Source organism: Barbatula barbatula (assembly GCF_947034865.1).
Source record: "Barbatula barbatula genome assembly, chromosome: 22".
NCBI lineage: Eukaryota > Metazoa > Chordata > Actinopteri > Cypriniformes > Nemacheilidae > Barbatula > Barbatula barbatula.
Genome location: NC_136785.1, coordinates 7085600 through 7108995, shown reverse-complemented (window position 1 = coordinate 7108995; position 23396 = coordinate 7085600). Strand labels below are relative to the sequence as shown.

At 38.6% G+C, this 23396-nt stretch overlaps 1 protein-coding gene across 1 annotated transcript in view; it reads right to left on the bottom strand.

Moving 5' to 3' along the window:
- The window catches only part of tnksa (tankyrase, TRF1-interacting ankyrin-related ADP-ribose polymerase a), a 77415-nt gene that overhangs the window by 40052 nt on the left and 13967 nt on the right, over positions 1-23396 (bottom strand). Inside the window, exons 4-5 of the mRNA XM_079485924.1 lie at positions 9976-10012; positions 8170-8245 (exon numbers count right to left, since the gene is read on the bottom strand). Of these exons, the coding sequence (XP_079342050.1) occupies positions 8170-8245; positions 9976-10012 (113 nt within the window). The remainder of the gene's footprint in view (positions 1-8169; positions 8246-9975; positions 10013-23396) is intronic.

Here is a 23396-nt window from a genome sequence, read left to right as displayed (position 1 = left end):
TTTGGAGCTTAAAATATTGTAAAACGTACGAAAGGTTGACCTGGTTGCAAAGGTGAATGCAACGAAACAAGCCAGCTGCCACAAGAGATAATCCAAACTGGATATAAACACCAGAGATGAGGCTTCAAAAATAAGAGGTTCTATTCACAAGAGCTAGATAGATAAAAGCAGAACAGAATGAATCAATGAGTGAGACTGAACAAAACAACAAATATAAACATATAAATAAAACAATCAGAACAATTTGAGCGACCAAGCACGGTAGTTCTAAGGCGGTAGTTCACCCAAAACTGTGAAAATGTAAGAAACTTCAGTTAGTCTTTACTCACCCTCAACACAAAAGAACTTCTATTGTACGGAAACAAAACCAATGCAAGTCGATGGGTAACATCATTTCGAAGTTCTTCAAAATATCTTTTGTGTCGCAGAAAAAAGAAAGCAAACGGGTTTAAAATGACTAGAAGGTCAGTAAATGATGACGGATGTTATATTTTTGGGGGAACTATCACTTCAGGAAGACTTGTGGTCTGTTTCCACACTCAAGACTTTAAAGACAACAGCTAACATTCTTTCTTCAGATGGTCACGGCTCTGTGGGGCACTGGATCTTCACAGGTTGTGGTAAATTGCAATTTGTGTGCATCAACCACGTGCCGGCGTCTCACATGCAGGCAGAGGCAGGCAAAAGCCCATCCTGAATACAAAACAGTTCAGGGGCTACATTAAACACGCTAACGCTTCGGCGAGCAAGAGCTTCAGGAGCTGCCACGAAATGCTGAAATAACACGGCTATCCAGAAAATATGACCGAGGACAATAAACTAGAGCCAAAGAAAATATCTACATTTTAAATATTATTTTCAGGAAAAAAAACTGATATATATATATATAATAATCGATCCCTTTAAACTATTGTTACACGCTTGCCATTGATTATACCAAAGCTCGAAAAATAAATAAATCTAGTGTTCTTCATTTTATCAATTGCTGTTATCGCATGAGAGTGTCACACAGGCCACAAACTCATCAAAATTGAAAGAACATTGAGGGAAAGTCTGTAATAACACCAACAACTGAGAAACAGCGAATAAGAGATAGTTGAACATGAACTGTGGTAGTAAATCTAACAGCTACACTTTTGACGATTGCTGCTTTGAGACCTATTTAATCCGAGCCATAAATTGAAGAATAGAACTGTCAAGACCTTTGCCTCCTACGCTACATGAAGACAATGTGGAAAAGCTGAAAATAGAATGGAATACACCAAAGAAAAAAGCACGTAGTAAGCGCTGCAGACTTATTAAGAATGTAGCTTTAAAAATAACTCTTAAACCATGTCTACTCCGAACCAGAAAATACGCAACTTAAAAAGTTTTTTGAAAAGTTTTTGTTCACAACAGTCATGATAATATGTGACAAGCTAAAATGGTTTCGACATTACAAGAAACTATTTCAAGTATTATATGGACAAAATGTTATATTCAAGGTACCAACAGTTTAGTTTATTCAATTCCAATCTGTTACATTGTAGCATTAAACTTGCGGCGAATCTCTCATGTTTCATTTAACTGAGCATTACATCAGCCACTATTCAGGATGATGGGAGATATGAGATGTTTATCAGCAGAGAGGGCTGCTTGCTCTCTCGTCATCACCTCTCATAAGGATGGATGTTGAAAGAGGTACAAGCCTGTAGGGTCATGCTGTTACATCAAATGTATGTGCGAAAATAACCAAACATAGCGCGTTCCAATTTACTTGCCCATTAAAAAGCTATTCGAGTCGGCTAACTATTCTATAAAATGCAAGATATGGGTTTCATATGGAATCGAAAAACACAATGTCAAAATCAATATTATTTTACTAGTGATGTTCCCTGTACAGTCCTTTAAGTGTGTGGAAAAGCAATAAACTGAGAGCCCCGGGCCATCCGTTACAGCGTTCAGGGTTCAACGTGATGGCTGCGGAGGCAAACATATAATTATGAAATGAAAAGCGGTTCACTCGTATCACAAAATGCAAAGTAGGGTGTCACTACAATGATATCCGTGTCGAAGACACTTACGCTTCTCGGCCGAGTGGCAAGGCAGATGTAATGCTTCCACATTTTGATTAGTTAAAGCTCAGCAGGAGGGCGGATAACGTTCTTGTATTCTAGCAAAATTATATTAATTATACATTTATAAACAAGATGTTGCAGTTCTAGTACTACAAATGGTGTAAAATGCAAAGATTAATGGAGTACCTCAAAGATGACTCAACTCAATTTGTTTATAAAGAACCTTCAAAACCAGAAAAATGGACCAAAGCGCTGACGTAATTTTGTAGGCTAACCCAGAAGTTAGCGAAGCAATGGTTCCCTTGACCGAAAGCCCCTGCATTTCCGCATAAACACGAAAAAGAAGCTGTGTGATCTACATTTACATTTATGTATTTGGCAGACGCTTTTATCCAAAGTGACTTGCATTGCATTGTCCTACACATTTGTTTCTAAGTATATGCAATCCCCTGGGATCAAACCCATGACCTTGGCGTTGCTAACTAACCACTGAGCCACAGGAAAGCATACACGTTTTGTTTAGGGATGTTCGAGACTTGACGACTAGTCGTTTAAATGGTAGATTACACTAAAAAAGTAAAAAAAAATATATAATTTAACTGACTTTCATTTTATTGTTATATTTAAAAACATTTTAAATAACATATTTAAACAATATGCTTGAAAAAATAATTATTAAATGAAGGCATAAAACTAAAAAGTAGATGATGATCTTAAGCTACATACAGTTATGTAAAAAATTACTTCATAATAAATATCAATTTTTTTTATATTTAAAATGCATGAAATACGGATTGACGTTATTTGATGGCACACACCTTGAGCGCACACAATAAAACTGAGATGAGAATGTCACGGCTTCTACATTCAAAGAACTTTGAAATTTCTTTGATTATAATGTTTATCGTAAAAAAGCGATTGGTAGTTGCTTAGCACTGTTATCTGTGCCCTTGCAGAGTTTGCGCAGATTCAGACGGAGTTATTGATCACAAACATTGAGACGACTTTCACCCGAGGATAATGCTTGCTTGAACATGTAAAATAATATTAACATCATAATCACATGCGGACTCGAGAGTTTAACCAATGCATGTTCTAAAAATGAGCTAATATGTGCAGTCTGCTTTATTAGCTTCTTTTTTATTCGCTCTGCGCGAGATCAAAGCTTTCTGTAGCTTGTTCTGTTCTTTTTGTCCATAGCTTTATTTTAGCTTTCTTTGTTTACACACATTCCTTTGTAAATAATAAAAACATGACATCTTGTTTGTTGATAGGATATAGGCCTATCCTTATAATAACTTCTAAGCAATGTTTTCAAACAGGATTCAACATCATTTAAATAAACAAATAATGAAACATTTGTTTTTAAGCTTTTAATTCATTGTTGTTAAACATTTGAAGTTTCATGATTTCAGTTATAGACACACTTTTCCTCAAATTAAATAACATTTTATTACTAAATTTTATTAAACTTTTGGAGTCCGAAAAAACTGACTTAAAGGAGAAAATAAACTGGATTGCATAAGTTTCCTATAGGCTACATATAGGGTTGGTGCATCAGCAAATGTAGAAATATTAAGGAACGTGGAACACAAATGCCTGTTTTAGCTACATTAAATATTGGAAATTAACAGTTTAATTAATACATTCTTTAAAATGTATTACATACTTTTAGAGATGTGTGTACATGTTTCATTATTTGTGAGATTTAAATGCGCGATGACGACTAACGTCCCCGCCAAAGGATATAGACACTTTTAGAAAATTCTTAGCAACCTTCATTTTTAAGACACTATAAAGCTTTTAAAAAATTACAAGTGGGTTATAACTGGCGTGATATGTCTTGGAATAAAACGTGAAAATATTTAGAGGTTTTGTTACCCACACACCCTATTTTAGACATTTAACCAAAAACCCAATTAAAAAACCCATTGACTTTCAGGCAATGGAACAGGAAGCGCTATAAGCTAACTTGCTTCCGGGTTTTGAATACAAAAATACGTCATCTCTGCGATACTTTATACAAACTTTAATTTGAGCTTTGAACAACATTTATGGTACAGTTGAAATCAGGTAAAAAAATTTGTAAAAAATACGGTTTTATTCTGACTTTTACCAGAGATTTTGGAGATATATTCCCTCATTCAAGTATATAGGAATTAACCTCCGACTGAAATTACTGCCCAGAGGTTTCTCAAATATGGCTGCCAAGTGGGAAAGCATCCCTAAAGGGACTTTGTCATAATGCTTACAGATACTGATGGGGAATCAAAGGCCGCCATGGTGACTAGCAGTGTGCTGTTGCTACAGCAGTAGACCTGCTGGGTCCACCATCACCAGCATATGGTGTTTTTGCTTACGGATGCCAAAAAAACATAACCTGCTAGATTGGTTGTGTTATAATGACAACAGCGGCACAATAAAAGCTACAGTTTTGGAAACAGTATCACCAACACAAACATACCTAGGAGTGAGAAAATTCAGATAAAAAAATATACATGTATCATTCATCACAACACACTGATTGGCAGAGAGAGGTGAAGACAGAAGACCAAGCCAGGCTTCTCTGTCTGAGCAAAGAATACATAATTCAACCATATGGGGTTTGGCTGTGGTCCAGTTAAAATCTGCTGGATGGGGGTGTTTGTGGAGGAAGGTTCTGTCTCTAAACAGTGCTGGTGGACGCTGTAACTCAAATCACTTATTTCATGGTTGCAGCTCGAGTATCAGGTGGATGAAATGGGCTATGAAATTAAAGCGACAGAGCTCTAAATAATATGCTTCTTTCACCTCACAACAATTTTCAAGGTCTTTCACCTTAGCATCAATCTGCAGTTACTGTACAGCGAGTCTCACTGCGCCATAGTCAGATCTCTCCTTGAATGGCGAAATATCACTGGTATATTTAACATGTAAATCATTGCTTTTGTGCGGCTTTAAAAAATGGTGCTGTGAAATTATACCTCACTAATAAACATGGTATTGAAAAAACACTTAACAATAAAATGTTGCCTGTCCAAGAGAAGTAACTATCGATCAGCTCGAATTATTTCCTCGGTGGAACCAGTGGAAGTAGCATATAGCAAGATTTGCAATGAAGATTTTAGTCAACGTTTGCCATCAGAGGGTGAGTGAATGAACTGTGGGCGATTAGTGGGCATGATGCCATCTGACATTAAAGCACTGTATTGACAGCTACACAACAGAGAGAGTATCTCCTTCGATCTGTAGATGAAGGGATCCTCCAGACAAACAAAGGATTAGGGGTTTTTCAATAGCAGGAAGACACTCAATTGCTCTTTTTTAGTCTTTCTCTATGTGTAATTAAGTGCTACAGCGAGGTTTCTATGGTGTATTCACAAGCTAAAAAGACAAAAGAGGGCAGGACGGGACATTGGCATGATTCAAGCACAGGCCTGACGTATAGCTGCTATTGGCATTACTGTTGCTTATATTGGGTTCTCAATACATCTATAAAGCTATCTAGAACCAGCCAACTAAAGCAGATGAGCCAAAAAGAAGTACTTTTTCATTAAGACCGAGATGAAGATTACCCCGGGTACAATGCACACGGCAGCTCTTTGTGTCTAAACATCATCTTGGTGATTGTAAAACCATCTCTTGAAGTGAAACATATTAAAGACAAAATGAAATGACAATCTACGCTTTCAGTTAAATCCATTGAGATTAGAGTCAAGAGGGTTTACATGACGTGATATCATTCCTTTACTAACAGCCCCATGTCAGGTGCAACAAGCACTCTCTCAGATAACTAAAGCCCATTGGTATGAAGGTGATGAGCATTAGACTATCGCTGAGGTCAGTTAACGCGGTAAAGAGTGATGTGGGCCGTAAGAGCCTGTGGGTCGATAAAATCCAATCTCAGACACATCCTTAGTGAGCTCACACTCCTCTCACCTGTTTTAAGCTGAATCGAGATCTTGTTAAGGAAGTTGAGGAATGAATTTCAATCTATTCTGTTTTAAAACATATATGATGCAAAGTACATTCGCCGAAATGAAAGATCAACATTCTGATGAAAAGGAAGACATTTATGTTGTGATATGAATTTTGCTAAATAAAGAGCTGCGAGCAGCTGTCTGTGTTTGAGTGGAGCGCTGTATATGAAATAGAAATTTCAGTTGGTGGGAAATAAGCTGCATTGCTCATTAGAAGTGAACACGTCCATACATCTGTATGTACACAGATATATTTTATGTAAACTAGCAGTGTAACAGTACATGTATTCGTACCGAAGCGTCACTGGCAATATTCCAAATATAGTCATCCTTCCTATGCCCTACTAAGACTTTGGAGTGACTTTTTTTGTGCAATTATGTAGACGTTTGGAATGCACTTGGCAAAGGAAGCGACATAATCTCCTTATTATCTTCAGCTGGCATGTTCCTGTGACAACGAAGCATTACTAGGGTTTATAAACACAAAGTTTTAATGGCATAACTTAAGCATAAGAAACAATACATATTATATTTTGAAGGTTCTATATATATATATATATATATATTAGTGTTTATATATTATATAGCATATTTTAAAAAGCATTTTAAATATAAAATGTATGTTTATTTGCAGTTAGGTTTTATGCTAAAGTTATGCCATTAAAACAGCGATATCTGCTGACGGACACAATGCTTCGCAGAGGAACATGCCAGCTGAAAATAATGAGGAAATGATGTGGATTCCTTTGCCAAGTGCATTTCAAACGTCTACATAATGGCACGTAAATTCCCCGTTCACACCAACGTCTACACTTTCTCGTCACTATTCGGTACGAATATGCGTACTGTTACACCGCAATGTTTATTCTGGATACAGTTAATCATTTGACACCCCTACTTTATATGATATACTATAAAATATTAATGTTTAAATGTACTGTCTGATATTAAACAATTGTACCTGACATTTAAAAGAAATATCCAGTTTATGTACAATGAGCAAACAAAAGGTCTAGGCCTGTAAACACAAACTGTGATGTGAAAATCCTGGTTAAAGCGATTATATATATACATTTATTTATTTATTTATCTATTAAGTAACATACAGCATCATTCTAAATGTCCCCATATTGTGTGTATGAGTATCTAAATTTAAATTTTCAGATCTTATTCAGAAATGATACATCACTGCAGAGTGCAGGTCTGTAGCATGAGTCCACTCAAAATGTTTGCAAAAGCAGAAGAAAAATAAAAGATTTTAGCGCAGGCTTGGGAAATCAGTCAATATTCAATAAATATGCATGAAGGTGACTATCTGCGAGTAATTCCTCTAAATCAAGCGCCTGATCTCACAGAGAGATTAGAACACTTGTGTAGCAATACTGCTGCTCTTCTGTCCTGCGACATAAACATTAATGCAAAGGGGACTTTGAACAAAGTCGAGCATTCGGAACGTACAAAATGTCAGGCGTTCATGTAGGAGAAGCTTTTAAATAAAGATAAATCAGGTATGTCACTTCACCTTACTAAATCCATATGCATGACTGAACTAACAAGGTAGCATCAAATTAAAACCACCGAGCATAGACCGAGGCCTAGATAAGTACTTCTGTGGCAAACATATTGCAATAGATCTTCAAAAAATCTTGAGGGTTTGCTTTGCGTTATGTTGGAACCAACGAAAGCCGAACGAAATGGAAAATGCACATACACAAATTGTATATTCGCTTTTAAGGGACAGTTCACCCAAAAATTTCAATTCTGTCATTTACTCACCTTCTTGTCGTTCAAAAAATTTTGGGAACTGAACAACAGAGTTTAGTGACAATAGAAGTGAATGGGTACCGCCGTTGTTCGATAAACAACATTCTTTAAATATGATCTTCTGTGATCTGGAGAGTAAAGAAAGTCATACAGGTTTGAAATGATGAGGGTGAGTAAATGATGACAGAATTTTCCTTTTCGGAGGAACTATCCCTTTAAACCCAGCTCTCCAAATTCAATTCAACAATGAAACAATGTAAATCTCTTCAAACTGTATTTCCAAACACGTTCCCTTCTTTCCACTGTGGCACTTAATGCAGATGTCATAATATTATTGTTCTATATCCACCAACAAGGGTCAACAGTGATAGTGCGGTTAGCCTTCTTACCTTACGACCATCGCTGGCGTGGCAGTTGACGTTCAACGGCGTGAGCAGAGCCATGAGCTTCTCTTCATTTCCGCTCCTGAAGCAAAGCAGCAGTATTTTAAAGAACATGAGGGAATAGTAAAAGAAACAGCTAACACGGAGAATTTCACAGTGAAGATGAGGACTGAAGAAGAAAAGGATAAAGGGCAAGGTGGGGGAAATAAAATTCATAGTCGGGAGAGAAAGGGAGTGCAAGATGAACAACCTCTGTCAGAGGTTTCCTTAATGGAACGACAAACCAACAACCTTCAAAATAATTTGTCTGGCCAAATATCATTAAATTCTTATAAAAGATTGTGTTGTAAAGCAGATCTGTTATGAAATCAGAATGAATCATCTTCTGAGGATGAGAGTGACAGCTCGGCTTGTGGCCCACAGAGTTTTGATTCATCAACACCTGCCAGCTCCTCCTTTACACCAGTAGGCCGAGCGTGACAAAGTATGACAGCGCTGGATTTGCCGGCCATGCCACAGCAACGGCCAACAACCTCCTGCCACCTGGGGCGAGAGATGGGCCTGATGCCACTCTATTCAAATGTGACAAATGGGAAGGATGGGAAGTATTTGCTCCCCGATAGCATAGCCATGCTTCTCTTGGAACATATTGATAGTTGGGCATTCGACGTGTTTCAATAAAAACGCTGGAAAAGATTTTACTCAAATCTGCCAATGTTGTGAAACAATGCCCTCCTGACAGTTTTCAAAGACTGATCAACATAAACGTAAAACATGCACACCGCAGGAGCTTCTCTGTGGTTCTGTCTTTGACCTAACCTTGCCAAAAGCCACAAAAACAGTAGGGTTTATTCCACCTCAGTGGCCCTGTTTCCTCCCGCCAGTAACTACAGATAACTGACTTCAAGGTAAAATACAAGATCTTTCATTTAGATGCGCGCTCTGCAGCAGACGGGGAAAGACGACTGCTTGGGAGAGCGGCTGAGGAACGGGGGGGCTTCATCAATCTTCTTGATGTGTTTGCAGATCCATTGTGGTTTTCGGGAGATTACCAATCGGAACACAGGGCAAACCTGCCTTTCTTAACAATTCGTCTCTACAATGTGATCAAATTAAAAACAATATTTTCAATTCACCGGGTTGGTCAACATAATTCCAAAACAATGAAGCCCCCTTTGATCGCATCTCTTCCTAATGATCATGTTGGGGAGAATTACAAGGCCTTTGTAGTTTCCTTTTCTCTTGATCATTAAATAACAAGAGTCATCATTTGTATCCATGCTTCAGGCTGTGCCCGAAGGCATGGTTATAACCAGGGGGCAAAGACGATGGAGATGTAGACCCGTTTCGTCTGTCTCATGTGACAAGCAGCAATGACTGCTGGGATTGCCAGTGAATCACGTGTTTCCAAGCAGGCCTGTTTTTCCATGGCTACGTTTTACGCCACTACAAATACGCGTTTGTTGACACTGAGCTTCCCTAAATGAAGAAAACAACTTGTAGACACAAAGGAAGGAAAGTTTTGACACACCGTCCTCTGGAAACCAATTAAAAGCAATATAGAGAGTTCTGCCTGTGGCATAATGCTAAAAAGGAGCCCAGGGGGAAGTCCTCTGTGCACGGTGAGTGCCTCTCCGGGTCATCGTATGTACATTTGACAACAAGTCAGACATCTCCATCCCTTCCCTTAAACACATGGGTTTTTCAAGGTGCACATGCACAGACAAAAGAATAACAGTGAATGGAAAACAATGGAAGGAACTACAGGATTGGGAAATGAAGAACATGCAAAGAAAAAAATCATGTACTCACCTCGCAGCTTCCAGCAGTTCGTCCTTCTTGTATTCGCCTAAATGGTTACAAAAAATCATGGTGTCAGAAGCAGGCAGAATGAAGGACGTACAGCAGCAGCAAGAAGCCAGAGTCACAACGGTACAGCGGACCGCTGACAGCCCCACGCTCTCAAACACGCGCGCCGCACAGGCATTAGTGCACCAACGCTGTTTCACTTCTCTGTATTTCTCTCCCTCTCTCTCTCTCTCCCTCTTCTGGTGGTGGCGTAGCCAAACGTGCCGCCCTCCCGCCTGATGAAACCGTGACGTTGAGCAGGTTGTGGACGCGGCATCAGTGTCTTGGATACGGCAGGCGAACTGACGCATATCCCGTTCTCTCTAAATGAAATGGCTTTCAGTCTCAGGCGGACAGACGGCACACACGCGTATAAAACACACAACCCGCCCGCCCCCTTGTATACAGAGAGCACAACCTCCTTGATTTCTCCTTTCCACTGTCTAGTTATGTTTGTACAGAGGAGCCGCTGCTTTGATAACATCAGATAAGGGAAAGGAGGGGGGATATGAAATAAACAAATTACTCCCGCCTCTACCCACAATAACTGGCTTCTCAGCCAATCGGAAGGCCACGATTAATTCAGCAGTGATTCTCCCCACCCCCACATGTGCTCTCTCTCTAGCGAGGGTTGTGCAGACAGGAGAAGTGTGAAATAAGGGGGGAGGATGCATGAAGTCAGGGCGATAGAGGAAGGGAATGAAGAAAGCACAAGGAAATGCCATGAAGAAGTGGACGACGTGACATATGGACCAGGGGAAGGGGTGTGTGTACATCAAAATGGCTTAATGACCATAGGTCGCAAACGCTTGATGTATGTTTTCTAGCCATCACAAACAAAAGGCTGTGAAGGGAGAGAGTGGGAAAAAGTGATAAGTGCATGTCTGGAAGACTCATTATATCCTTGTGTGTTAGCCAGACCAAACCTCTGACACCCGCAACCTCCCCCACACAAAGATCCTACAGTGTGTTGTACAGTGCACAACACACCAAAACAAACACACACGCATGCTGTGGATGGGAGGTCATGTGATGGTTGTTTTAAAAATATATATCTAATATTTATGTACTTGTTTTCCTAAACATTTAAACAAAACAAAATCGCAAACGAAAGCCATTTATACAAAAATTTGAGTGATGAGACAAATTATTAAAGAACTGTTCACATCAATCATTTTTATAATGATCAAAATATCGATTTGAATGTCCTTCTAAATTTAGAAATTTTTAATTTAAGAGAGCCACAATATAACAAGGACGACAATATCATTGGGATCCCTTCAAGAGCCTATCAGATAGAATTGTGTCCATCTGATAAACAATAAAGAATTGATGGCCAATACATTTTAGACCAAGATAAGAATAAACATATCATCTGTTTATATTTATAGCTATCTTTGTATAAATAAGCCTTAAAGGGATAGTTCACGCTAAAATTTTAATTCTTACATCGACTTTTTCTTCTGCAGATCACAAAAGATGATATTTTGAAGAACATAGGTAACCAGACAACATCGGACCCCATTGACTTCCATTATATGGACACAAAAGCCACTGAGAAATTTCTCAAAACATCTTCTTTTGTCTTTATTTGTGGATGAACTGTCCCTTTAAATTTGAGAGGAGATACAAGGATTACAAAATGAGTTGGTCTCTCATAAAACTAGCAGCCAAATAAAAAGCGCATTACAATGACTTTGACATTTTACACAGACTAGGCATGAGCCGAATACCGGTTTCAATGTATACCGAGGTTTAAAAGAGGTTTCAAAACCACAAACATTTTCTGTGACACCGTTTCTAAGGTATGAGCTGTGTTTACAGAAAAATAAATCATTAAATCAACTAATTCAATGTTTATGTCTAATAAAAATGACAAAAAATAGTTTTTGAAAGAATATTGTTTTAATATTATAAATTGAAGGCTTTTTTCCATGACACACGTTCTATATGTTGGTTCAAAGATTAAATGTATTGTGTCCAGTTGAAAAGTGTTTTTCGTAAACCCAGACATTTGGATATAGCACATTTTAGTGTTGTAATAGCAATACCGTAATACTTCAAAACCGTGGTAGTTTTGATTAAGGTTATTATACCGCCAAAATATCATACCAGACAGACGAGACATACAGACAGACGAATTTCTGTGAATATAGTATGACTATTTAATGCATCCTTCCCTAGTTTCAAAGTCACCCAGTTAAAGATGTACAGGTATATTGCTTCTGATAGGTGCAAATCAATCTCAGGCCTTAAGAGACAGACCAGAGTTATAAAGCAACTTCAACAGATACTATAAAGCTCTCGAGTCAAATTTCTGAAAGAAAAACTGGACAATGGCGACATGAAACGGGACTAAAGTCGTGAATTTTAAAGAGATGAAGGTTTCGAAGACAGATCACTTCTAAAACACCAAGCGGCATCATTGACAGAAAAGAGAGCAAGAAAAAAGAATAAAGAAAGCAACACACCGCAGATGGCAAGGGAGAAAATCACAACTTCAGAGACTGTTAACAAGCTGCCTGCCAAGTTTAGCAATCTTATCAAACGGCATCAGAGAGACTATTAGTCTGATTCAGTCTGATGCTTTCTGAATACAAAGAAACCTTAAACAACACAATCAATCACTTAAGAGATTTTGTATTTTGGGTGAACTGTCCATTAAAGTTATTGTAACTCAAAAAATCATTCAGATCGTGTTTTTTATACGATCTCTCCCGGTCCATCTCTTCAGAAGTAAGCGAATGAATATTTGTTCGCTCTTCAAACACTGCCACCGAAGCAAAGCCTAATCTCCTCCTGGTCTTTTGACTCAAGAGTGGTAGCTCATGCACCCACCCACACAAAAATATACTCAAAGTAAACATGCAGAGCCCGAGGACAAATGACCTGCCTTTGATTTCCAGACCGACACGTTGATAAACGGCACTCTGCAAACCGATTAAGTGCACTTCAGTCTCACGCTGTTTAGGTAACTGTGTGTACGGTGCATAAGGTTAGAGAGAACTGACATGAGTGGTCTGTGGCTGGACAGATGCCTAGCTCACCGAATGAAGATTTAACAGGAAAGTGGGTGGTGTTGCGTCAAGGTGTTTTCCACGTAAGCCCGGGATCCACGATCGACACTTTCCTGAGATGACGGGAAATGGGGGACAGATTCTGTTTGTTGCACCACATATTTTTTTATTCAGGAGTGGAAACAACATTCAGAGGATTAGCTTCATTTCCTCTTCCTACACGTTGTTCATCTGCTGCCACCACTTAGGAACACTGGGGAATCTTAAAACATCATTACTCATTCTCTTTCCTGTTTTTCTTTTTGTAATAAAGTTAAATGTTTCATTATCCTTTACCATATGCTTTGTTTTGAACAAATCGTTTTTTAACGGATAATATGCATCTCAATAATTTATCTCAAACAGTTACTTTGCATAATTCATGAACGCAGAGTTTCATTTCGCTTAGTCAATGTGTGTTAGCTTCGAGTTCATCTATAACAACTATGTGGTGCTTAAAAGAATAGTTTACCCAAAAATGAAAATATAACTGTTTGGTTTCTTCAAAATATATGGCTGGATTCACATAACTGTTCTAAAAAAATAAGATTGTTCTTAAAGTAGTTCACCTAAAATGAAAATCCTGCCCTCCTTTACTCACCCTCTCATCATTTTAAACTTGTATGTAGTAGAAGATACTTTTAAGAATGCTGGTAACAGTCCCCAATTTACTTGCATTGGTTACATTAGAAGAGAATGGGGGGCTGTGCTGTTCCGTTTCAAACATTTTTCAAAATATCTTAAAGAAAGTTATACAGGTTTGAAATGACAAGAGGACGTGTAAATGATGACAGAATTTTCATTCTGAAGGTGAACTACTCCTTAAAGATAAATTATAGGTAGCTCATTCCAATGTTTCTTAAGAAGTTCTCAAATGTTTTTTAAGGGTATTTTCTTTTTTTCATAAGTGCAAGGCTCTTAAGATGTCTTTTGGGAATACACAGCATTCCTAACTCTTTCTTAAATTCGAATTGAAGAATTTTTCCTCTTAAGAATGTTTTGTGTCTTTTTGTGTTCCACAGAACTATGAAATGTATTCAGATTATAACTTGAGGGTGAAACATTCCTTTAAAGATGGAAAAACTTTTAAAAGAACCATTTCTATTAAGGAAAAATGCTCCAGATGTGCCGCTTAAACATGCAGTGCATCATCTAAAATGAAACAACATTTTTGAATAATTTGAACTGTTTACTCCGATTGAATTGATCCTTGAAAATTGTTACTCTAAATTATTAAAAGATTAAAAAGCCATACAGAGACTAAGGTCTTTTGATGCATCCCAGTTCATCCTAAAAATGGAAACCGTAGACCATGTTAATACACATTTCAACATACTACGATATGGGACAACAATTACACAAATCGTTTTTTAACAGCTACTTTATCGAAGGCATCTTTTCTAAATCATCTCTAAAATCTGGGGGGGATTAAACGACCCACAAGGCCTTATGGGTAACGTGTGTGGTCATCTGAGACACTTAAAGCCCAGCACTCTTAAATCTATTAGTACGCTAACTGCTCGAACTGGAGGGCTCTAGTAAATAAGTTCATGATACCTCATTAACTCAATGAGTCCAATGAGTGATCAAATGAACGCCTGCTGAAATATCAGCGCTTCCGCAGGTATCTACGCTCTACGCTGTTATAAGTGCTCACATCCTTTACATTCACCATCCAACTCTATCCTACTTCTCATTAACAGGCAAGCGTTCGGCTCGGACCAAAACTTGATAGAGGAAATAAACTATGTCGAGAGGAGCTGCAATGTTCACCTCTGTTAATATAACTCATGAGTCACAACTCCGGGCGAGAGCTTACTGCACACAGCCAACATCGAATGACTGATGGTGGCTGTGACAAAACATGAAACTCAAATGATTGCTTTGCGGACTTCAATTGATACAAACAAATGCCGAAAAAGCACTGCAGTTTTGGACCGGAGAATCCAAATGGAAAGTTCTTGGGACTTGGCATTAAAAGATCAGAGCCCTGAGACACGGTCACAGTTTACTGATGGCAAAGTGGATCCCTTCTGCCAAACGGAGACCTTGGAATTGGAACCTAAGCCACGGAAAACAATCCAGCTGAGCCCTTCTCTCTCCTCTGGCAACGAGGGAGAATTTAGCTGTCAAATCAAAACCCTGGCATTCCCTGAATGGGTCATTAAAGAGAAAAATGGTATGGAGTTTGAGCCTCAAGGTATCGCTTTCATTTACTCAGGTCATCCATTCAGGGTCCTTAACACTTGGGCACAAGCAGGGTCAATAGCAGATTGAAACACCTGGAATTTTTGTTTGGTTTAGAGAACTTCCAAGTTTCAACATATTCTCATTTCCTTTCCTTAGCTTTCCTGTAGGTCATTTGGTAAGAGCATGACGTTAACAATGCCAAGGTAGTGGGTTTGGTCCCAGGGGATTGCACATACTTAGAAACAAAATGTATAGGATAATGCAATTGGATAAAAACGTCTGCCAAATGCATAAATGTAAATGTCTATTTCATATGAATTTGTACAATCGCATCTGCACATGGTAGTACACTCTCTTTAAGGGTGGGGCTTCATTCTTGCTATTTTTTTAATGATTGTGCCTTTTTGTACACTTAACATTGTACAAATTAGCCACCTCATAAAATAGTTACAGATTCTGTAAAACCAAGCTGAAATGTATCTGGTTAAAAGCATAAAGCATCATTCTTGGGCAAAAACCTTGTATCTCAAACACTGCTCCTTTTCAGGAAATGTAAAACAACAATTAAACATGGTGTTGTAATAATTACTTTTTAACACTTCTTTTATAACGCTTAAAGTGAACAGTGATGGTAAAGTAATAGTGAGACAAAAATAAAACAAAATAAAAATAGTTCAGCAGATGACAATAGAAGATATTTTGAAGAACGTTGGTAACAGAACAGCGCTGACACCCATTCACTCTATTGTATGGAAAGTGAAACAAAACCAATGCAAGTGAATGGGGTCCAGTTAACAACATTTTTCCAAATATCTCCTTTTGTGTTCTGTGGAACAAAGTCAAACATGTTTGAAATGACATGGGGGTGGGTAAATGTTGACAGAATCTTTATTTTTGGGTGAACTTTAACAATAGTTTAGTACTTAAAGTGATCATATGGCACGAATACGTGTTTTTCTGTGTCTTTCGTGTGTTATAAGTTGCCCATGCATGTATTAGACACTTAAAATTGCAAAAATTTAAGTTTCTGAAACAAAAGATGCAAAAGCGAATGCTCACCCAGACCTGCCAGAAATGCCTCGTGTAACCACACCCCCACAAATCTAATTCAGTTTGTGGTATGACTTGACTAAGACCGCCCAAATGTAAACGCAAGTAAGGTGGGCGTACATGTCATTACAATTGCTTTGGAACCTGATGTTCCAAATAGGGTAAGAGGCGTTACATTTCAGTCACATGCTTTATTATACCAATCACTACACACTGGTAAACTGGCAAATTCATAGCACACCTTGCTTTTCAGAGCGATGAGCTTTGTAAAAAATCTGCGCGTTTCCGAGAGGTGGGGCAAACAGGATACAAACCTGCACGGTATGTGAAAAAAACAGCGTTTTTGAACCTTAAATCATGTATGCACATTGAATTACATCAAAAACAAACAAAAATATGTTTAAGCCGTGTTATATGACTTCTTTAATCATTCTTTTCATTAGTTAACTATTTGTAAAACCCATAGGTTTACGATTAAAATCGATTCGAAAAGACTGCAAATTTGCACCACTACTGAGGAGCTTAAGACAGGCCAATACGTCCAGAGACTAAATCAGACCATGTTGCACAACCTCATATTATCTCCGTAGATATATCCTGCATCTGAAGACCTGATAACAAAGCTCATTATTTTGTTTCTCTCTTCGTGTGTCTTTTGTATTTCTGTCTCCAGTCCTACTACAGGCACACCGGGTATACATTCAGCCATGTGTAAAACCAGTCATTTACAAAGTGGTGATAATAGTGACCGAAGACAACAGACAGACTGAGAAGATCGGTTACTTTCCTCTCCATCATGGAACAGGAAAACACAAACCGATTGGTAACGTGTCTAAATGTATTTTGTTCCTCTGAATTTTCATTTTCAGGCTTTTATTATTCAAGCTGATCTGTCATTTTTGTAAAACGTTGCAAAATGGTTGCTTCCATCACTAAGTGTTCACAGTGTAAAACGAAAAGAAAATGTATTAGGTGACAGCAAATGGCGTGTGCTGTCTGGTGGAATTTGCATTTTCTCATGGAAACCCTTTTGAGTAATGCTCCGGTGGATAAAGACAAATGAACACTGGAAGAGTGGGAGGATTGAGAGCTGCGAGAATTTATCAGAGAGCCGATCGAAAGGCAGCCGCCATGGTAATCAATGAGCTGTCAGGGATGGAGAACAGGCTTGTCACACAGGAGAACAGAATGATGGGGCTTTTGCAGGGCCGTGAGCATCTCGCAGTAAGTCAAAATGGGTGGCCCTTAAAAAATATCAAACTAAGATTAAAACCATCAAAAAAAAGTCAATCCAGTTGGATGGATACAACCAAACTTTTCTTATTTAAAGGAGCAATGTGGAGATTATGGCAGCATCTAGTGGTGAGGTTGTGAATTGCAACCAATAACTCACTCCACCCCTTCCTCTCTCTTTCGAAGCACTACGGCAGCTCTCACAGGATTTTTGCTGAAGGAGATAACGTACTTAAATACACTCTGCAGACCAGTTTGTCCGTTTAGGGCTACTGTAGAAACAACATGGCGAATTCCATGCAAGGGGACCCGCGTGTATGTAGATAGAAATAGCTTATTCTAAGGTAATAAAAACATATCATTATGTATGGTCTTCATACACCCCTGAAGACATAGTAATGTACAGTTTATTATATTGCATTTCAGTCGATAGATCCTCCAGAAAACTACAGAGGAATTTTAAAGCTGAAATCCATAACTTTTGCCTCTTTATCGCCATCTCTGTATGAAACATAAAACTGCAGGTTACTTATGTATTGAACAACTTCCACAATCAAATTTCAATCATTATTATACGTTTAAAGTTGTGAAGCATGGTAAAACCGTTTTAGACACTGTTCATTTAGTGACTAGCTCAACAACGCATTTCTGCTTATTTTTAACACCCAAGAAATGCACTGTGCATTTTTTGGGTGTTAAAAATAAGCAGAAATCCATTGTAGCTTCAACTATGCTTCAACAAGTCAACAACAAACCCAGTCAGTCAAGTGATTTCTATTCAAGCTAGCCAGCTAGCATACTTCAAGCTTCAGTATATAGATCACTCTAGTTCTGAATCCCAGTATATTGCTTAATATTGGGTTGGATATATCAAATAAATGGATTCAAGCTTTGTTAGAATCGTTGAACGTGGGAGCGTCTTGATGTTCTACAAAGTCACAAATGTATCTGCTCCACTTCTCCTGTGTAATATGCTGTGGGCATGCAAAAGGGATTATGCTCCTGCTGCAATAAGAGGTTTATCCTCCTCAAACCGCGTATAAGAAAAGACTTAGCGAAAAACCCACCAAATGAGGAATAAAGCAGTAGGAGAGTGTGGATTGAGGGTGCAGAAAATCTTCGCTTAATAAAATGGGTCATTAAAAACACGAGGCAGACATTCTCAATTCCCGTCTCCATTTTGACGCCACCGCCTTGTTTCAATTGATCGCGTTGAATGGACATGCCGAATGGACATGCTTTCGATCTTTTGCTTTTCCGCTTGAACCCCTCCGCTGCCATTTCTATTCATATCCCAGTTTTTCTAGAGAGTAGATTGTGCCTGTTTACCGCTGACAGCTTTTGTGACCGCGCATGAAGGCGATCTGGCCCCCGACACCCCAGGCATCCCCGAGCCGTGGGCACAGAGGACCCATTTAACGTTTCTGGCTATAAGGCCCTTCCTGCAAATGCCCCGCTTGGCTGTATGTGCCTGCGAGCCTTGCCGCTAATCTCCTCGCTTTCTCCTAAGAACTGTCAGGGAAGCCAACAGCACCTGCCCGGAAACAGGCAGCTTTCCCAGAACGACCGTTACGTGTCCAGCACTCTCAAACACGGCCTATGCTGCAAACTCTCTCTCCCTCTCTTTCTCTCGAGCGTATGTGGTGAGCAGAAGAGGCTGAACCAGCACCTCCCTCTGGGAGCTAATCATAATAACAATGTGTACACTTACAGGGGTATGACTTTCTTAAAAGGTGTCATTTGTATGCAGGCCTACAGACGTCTCATTTAAGGCCCCGGCCGTTGAGTAATATAAAGCTCACAAGCGAGGCGGCGAATTGCGGTCTAAAGGTCCGGGTGTCGTTATAATTTCTTTCGCCACTGGTTTGACTCCATCCTAATAGATTTTTTACTAAGAAAACCAAGATTAACCGAACACAAACCAGCGGAGAGACGTGTAACAAATCTAGCAGAAAAACAGCAGGATGCAATTTGTGAGCGCGTTGTAAAGACTTCTGTTTTGTCACATTAGTATTTGTCCAATACTCGCGCTGAGTTAGCCACAGGAGGGCATTGTTATTCCCGAGCCACACTAATACTAATACTATTTGTGCTGCTTTCAATCACAAACATAAAACCTAACATTATTTTAACACAACTCTTTCCTTATGTAAGTTAAGCCATGCTCAGAGCAAAATACCGCGGTAGATAGGGTATGGTAATGTGAACTGGCAGTCAGAGCTCCTTATGTTAGTGATATCCTCATGGATCTATAACTGACCTTGGCTAATCTGAACATCAAGTGAGATCTGCACTAGAGAGTGTACTGCCAGACTCACTTTATCGAAGCGTGAATTTTGTGATCCGATCCACCCCTAGTCAGAGGCCATATCTGGGATATTTTGGCTTCATTGTTCTACAATAAAAGTAAATAGAGGCACGTCGTCCATCTTTTCGGTCTGTGGTCTCAAGGCACCATGAGTCACTTTGAGTAAAAGTGTCTGTCAATTGCAGAAATGTAATGTAAATATATTACAAATATCTCTACGCAATCATCAAAAAAATCCACAATCAAATCCATTAAATGAACTAAAAAGAACAAACAAAATCAATGTAAACGTTAACAGTCCAAAATGCAAAGAAAAGAAAAGCTTGCCCTTGAAAGATGCGCCTGCAGAGATGTTCCAGACTTCCTCAAGCACATAAAGTTAGACAATGAACAAATCTTCGCCTGCTTGATGATAAAATCTTAATAGGAAAATAGAAATAGTAAATCAGACTTATTACACACCAGTTTGGCCCAGAAAGAAAAAGCGAGCGGCTGATTGCAGTTTTTACAGTCCGGTGTCCAGCGAAGAGCACCGATCGGCTGTACACCCACAAGAAGCAGCTTCTGACCATTAAGCTAAGTAATTAATTGAAGTTAATGTTGCCTCAGATATTCCTCTTCGCAAAATGTCTCTGTGAACCTCCATTATCGAAACCCCTCTGGGTGCTTTATCAGCAAAAATGTATGACTTATATTTCTTCTAAATAGTGCCACAGGAAATGTTTTTTTCAGGCATGACCAGAGCCACTGACTATCCAAAAAGATTCCACGCAATCCTTCTATAAATATCCAAAGTGTATATACAGAGAGCTGCAACTTAAAACTTCAATTCTCACAAGGGTTAAACCGGATATCAATGGTACCTTAAATGATCAGGTCTATACACAAATTATTTCAGCAGAATGCGACCGTACGTTGTTGAGCTGCATACAGAACGAGGTCTTTGCATCGTGTCGCCGAGAGCAAAGCAAAAACGGTTTACAGCAAAAGTAATGATTTCCATTAGATTTCAGCTCGTAGAATATTTCAACATTGCAGGCGAGCGGCTTTGTGGCTGGGTGCTCTGTATACTGCAGACAGGGAGTGGATATTTCAGTAAAACATTAATTATTCAGAGATAAACAGACTCCCTTGATCTGAAGCGCCACAGGTGGGCTGAAAAAAGATCTCTTTAGATGGCTTTAGATCAATGAGAGGTGGCTCAGTCTGGAACACACACCAAATTTCCCAAGTCACAAATGATCCATTGGAAAAAACTCCCTCACAACTACAGATCTTGTGACCACATCCCTTAAAGGGATAGTTCACCCAAAAATGAAAATTCTGTCATCATTGACTGACCCTCTTGTCATTTCAGACATGTATGACATTCTCTCTTCTGTAGAACAAAAAGAAGATATTTTGAAGCAGGGTTGGTAACCGAACAGTGAAATATGACTAGTATATGCTAAATTCAAGAGGCTGATGGACATTAAAGTTTGACAAACTGGCATAAATTCCACATGAGCCAAATGTTACGACTAGACTACAACCCTCAGATGTAGGGTTCTTAATATGCTGTAACCAAACACAATCTGGAAGGTTTTGCCACGGCCGAACGCGGAGGTTGAAAAGGGATTATCTGACCCACCCGCCAGGGCACAGGCTCTGGATCAATTGCTAGATCTAATTGACTGGGAAGAGACTGCCTGCAATGAAAAAGTCAATCTTATAAACAAAACTGCAGCCAGTTTTATTTTCCTGCTTAAATCGTGGTGGGAGAGAGGCAGGATTTTATGCTGAATAGATTAAGTAAACAACCCCTTTTAACTGTGGTGCTGAGAGGTTTTCAAGATGTGTGGCAACAAAACACGGGGCTCTTTAAACAGCTTCCGTCATTTTGCATTCACTTATTTCCATAATAACATAATAGGAAAGTCAGACAAAATAAAAGCCCCAAATCTAAAAACTTAGATGGGTGGAATGGAAAACTATCAAACAGGTTTTATCCTGGATATAAAAAAGGGATTCAAAGAAAGCAGCAGGGAGTTGCAGGCACATTGGCGGGTAAAAAAATGTGTTCTCTGTTCTATCCAAAAAAGTAAAAAAAAAATGCCATCCTCTTAAACTAAACTGGTGATCAGGGAGCTATGGACCAGACAAGATGCTTGGACAAACCAAGAAAAAATCAGCCATCAGGAGTAGACATCTAGCGTCTCGAAGTAGTGACCATGTTGGTGGGACATCAACCATGCAAAGAACCATAGACCAATAAACCATAAACCATCACAAAGGTAAAAGAGAGCAGTGTTGTAAACCTAGGCAGGTTTCAGGATGCTGAATAATAAGCAGTCGAGCTGTCTGTGGTGAGATGGATGAACGGATAATTATGTGACAGTGCATCTGTCTTTATGCGTGTGCTTTGTTGACATGTAATACTGTTGGAGAGTTTAGAGTCTGTGACATGCTTAACTCCATCCAAAGCTATTTTAAACAGTATTTTGCAAATTTTTTATAACCGTTACATGCATGCAGCATGTCACACGTATGGAAAAAAAGACAAATACTAACACTTTATAAGTAGATTTATTTATAAATAATAGATGCATTTGCTAACATGAACTAACAATGACCGATACTTCTACAGCATTCATTAATTTTAATTCATGTTAATTTCAGCATTTACTTATATATTTCTAAATCAAAAGTTCTAACTGTTAGCTTTAGTTAATGCACCACGAACTAACATAAAGAAGTGTATTGACATTAACTAACATTAAAAAAAAGACTAATAAATGCTGAACCTGTATTGTTCCTTATTAGACAATGTTAGTTTTATGCATGTACTAATGTTAACAAATACATCCTTATTGTGAAGTGTGACAAATATTTCCTAACCAGCTACTAAATAATAGTTAAACTTTTACAGATTAAGACCAGTGTTTCCTTCCAGACTTTGTGAAACTGTGGCGCTTGATGACATCACACGCTAATGAACATATTTGCGACATCATCACGTAGTAAGACACCCCGAAAGTGGGATATTTCCCACCACAAACACAAAAGTAACGTCTGGACATACTAACATTATAAGCATTAAGTAACATTAATGTAACTACTGATTTAGTAGCATCAAAACGTTACAAGTATCTTTTAACATTAAAAGAGCACCGTTCCATTAATTATTTACAGGTTGAAGCGAGGAATATTGAATTTCCGAGAGTGTTTGAAGGCAGCAAAAGTTGCAACTTCAGACCCGTTTCGATTTTACTCTGAACATTACATTACAGCTTATTGCCCAATAAAAGCTGTTGTCCTTTACATATCTGTTTTTGTTGTCAGTTCTGTTTTATAACCAAGACATCTATGGCATCTAATCTATCGCATCGCTGTGGCCATATGAAGCTACTTTTTTAATAGTGGAGCAAAAAAAACATGTAAACAGATTAATAGCCTTAACCTTAAATAGACGTAAACAACAGAAACCAAATGTTAACCAAGCAAGAACCGTCTCGCTCCATCTATGAGTCACACTGAGTCTAATCTATAAAACAATGACAAACATTCGA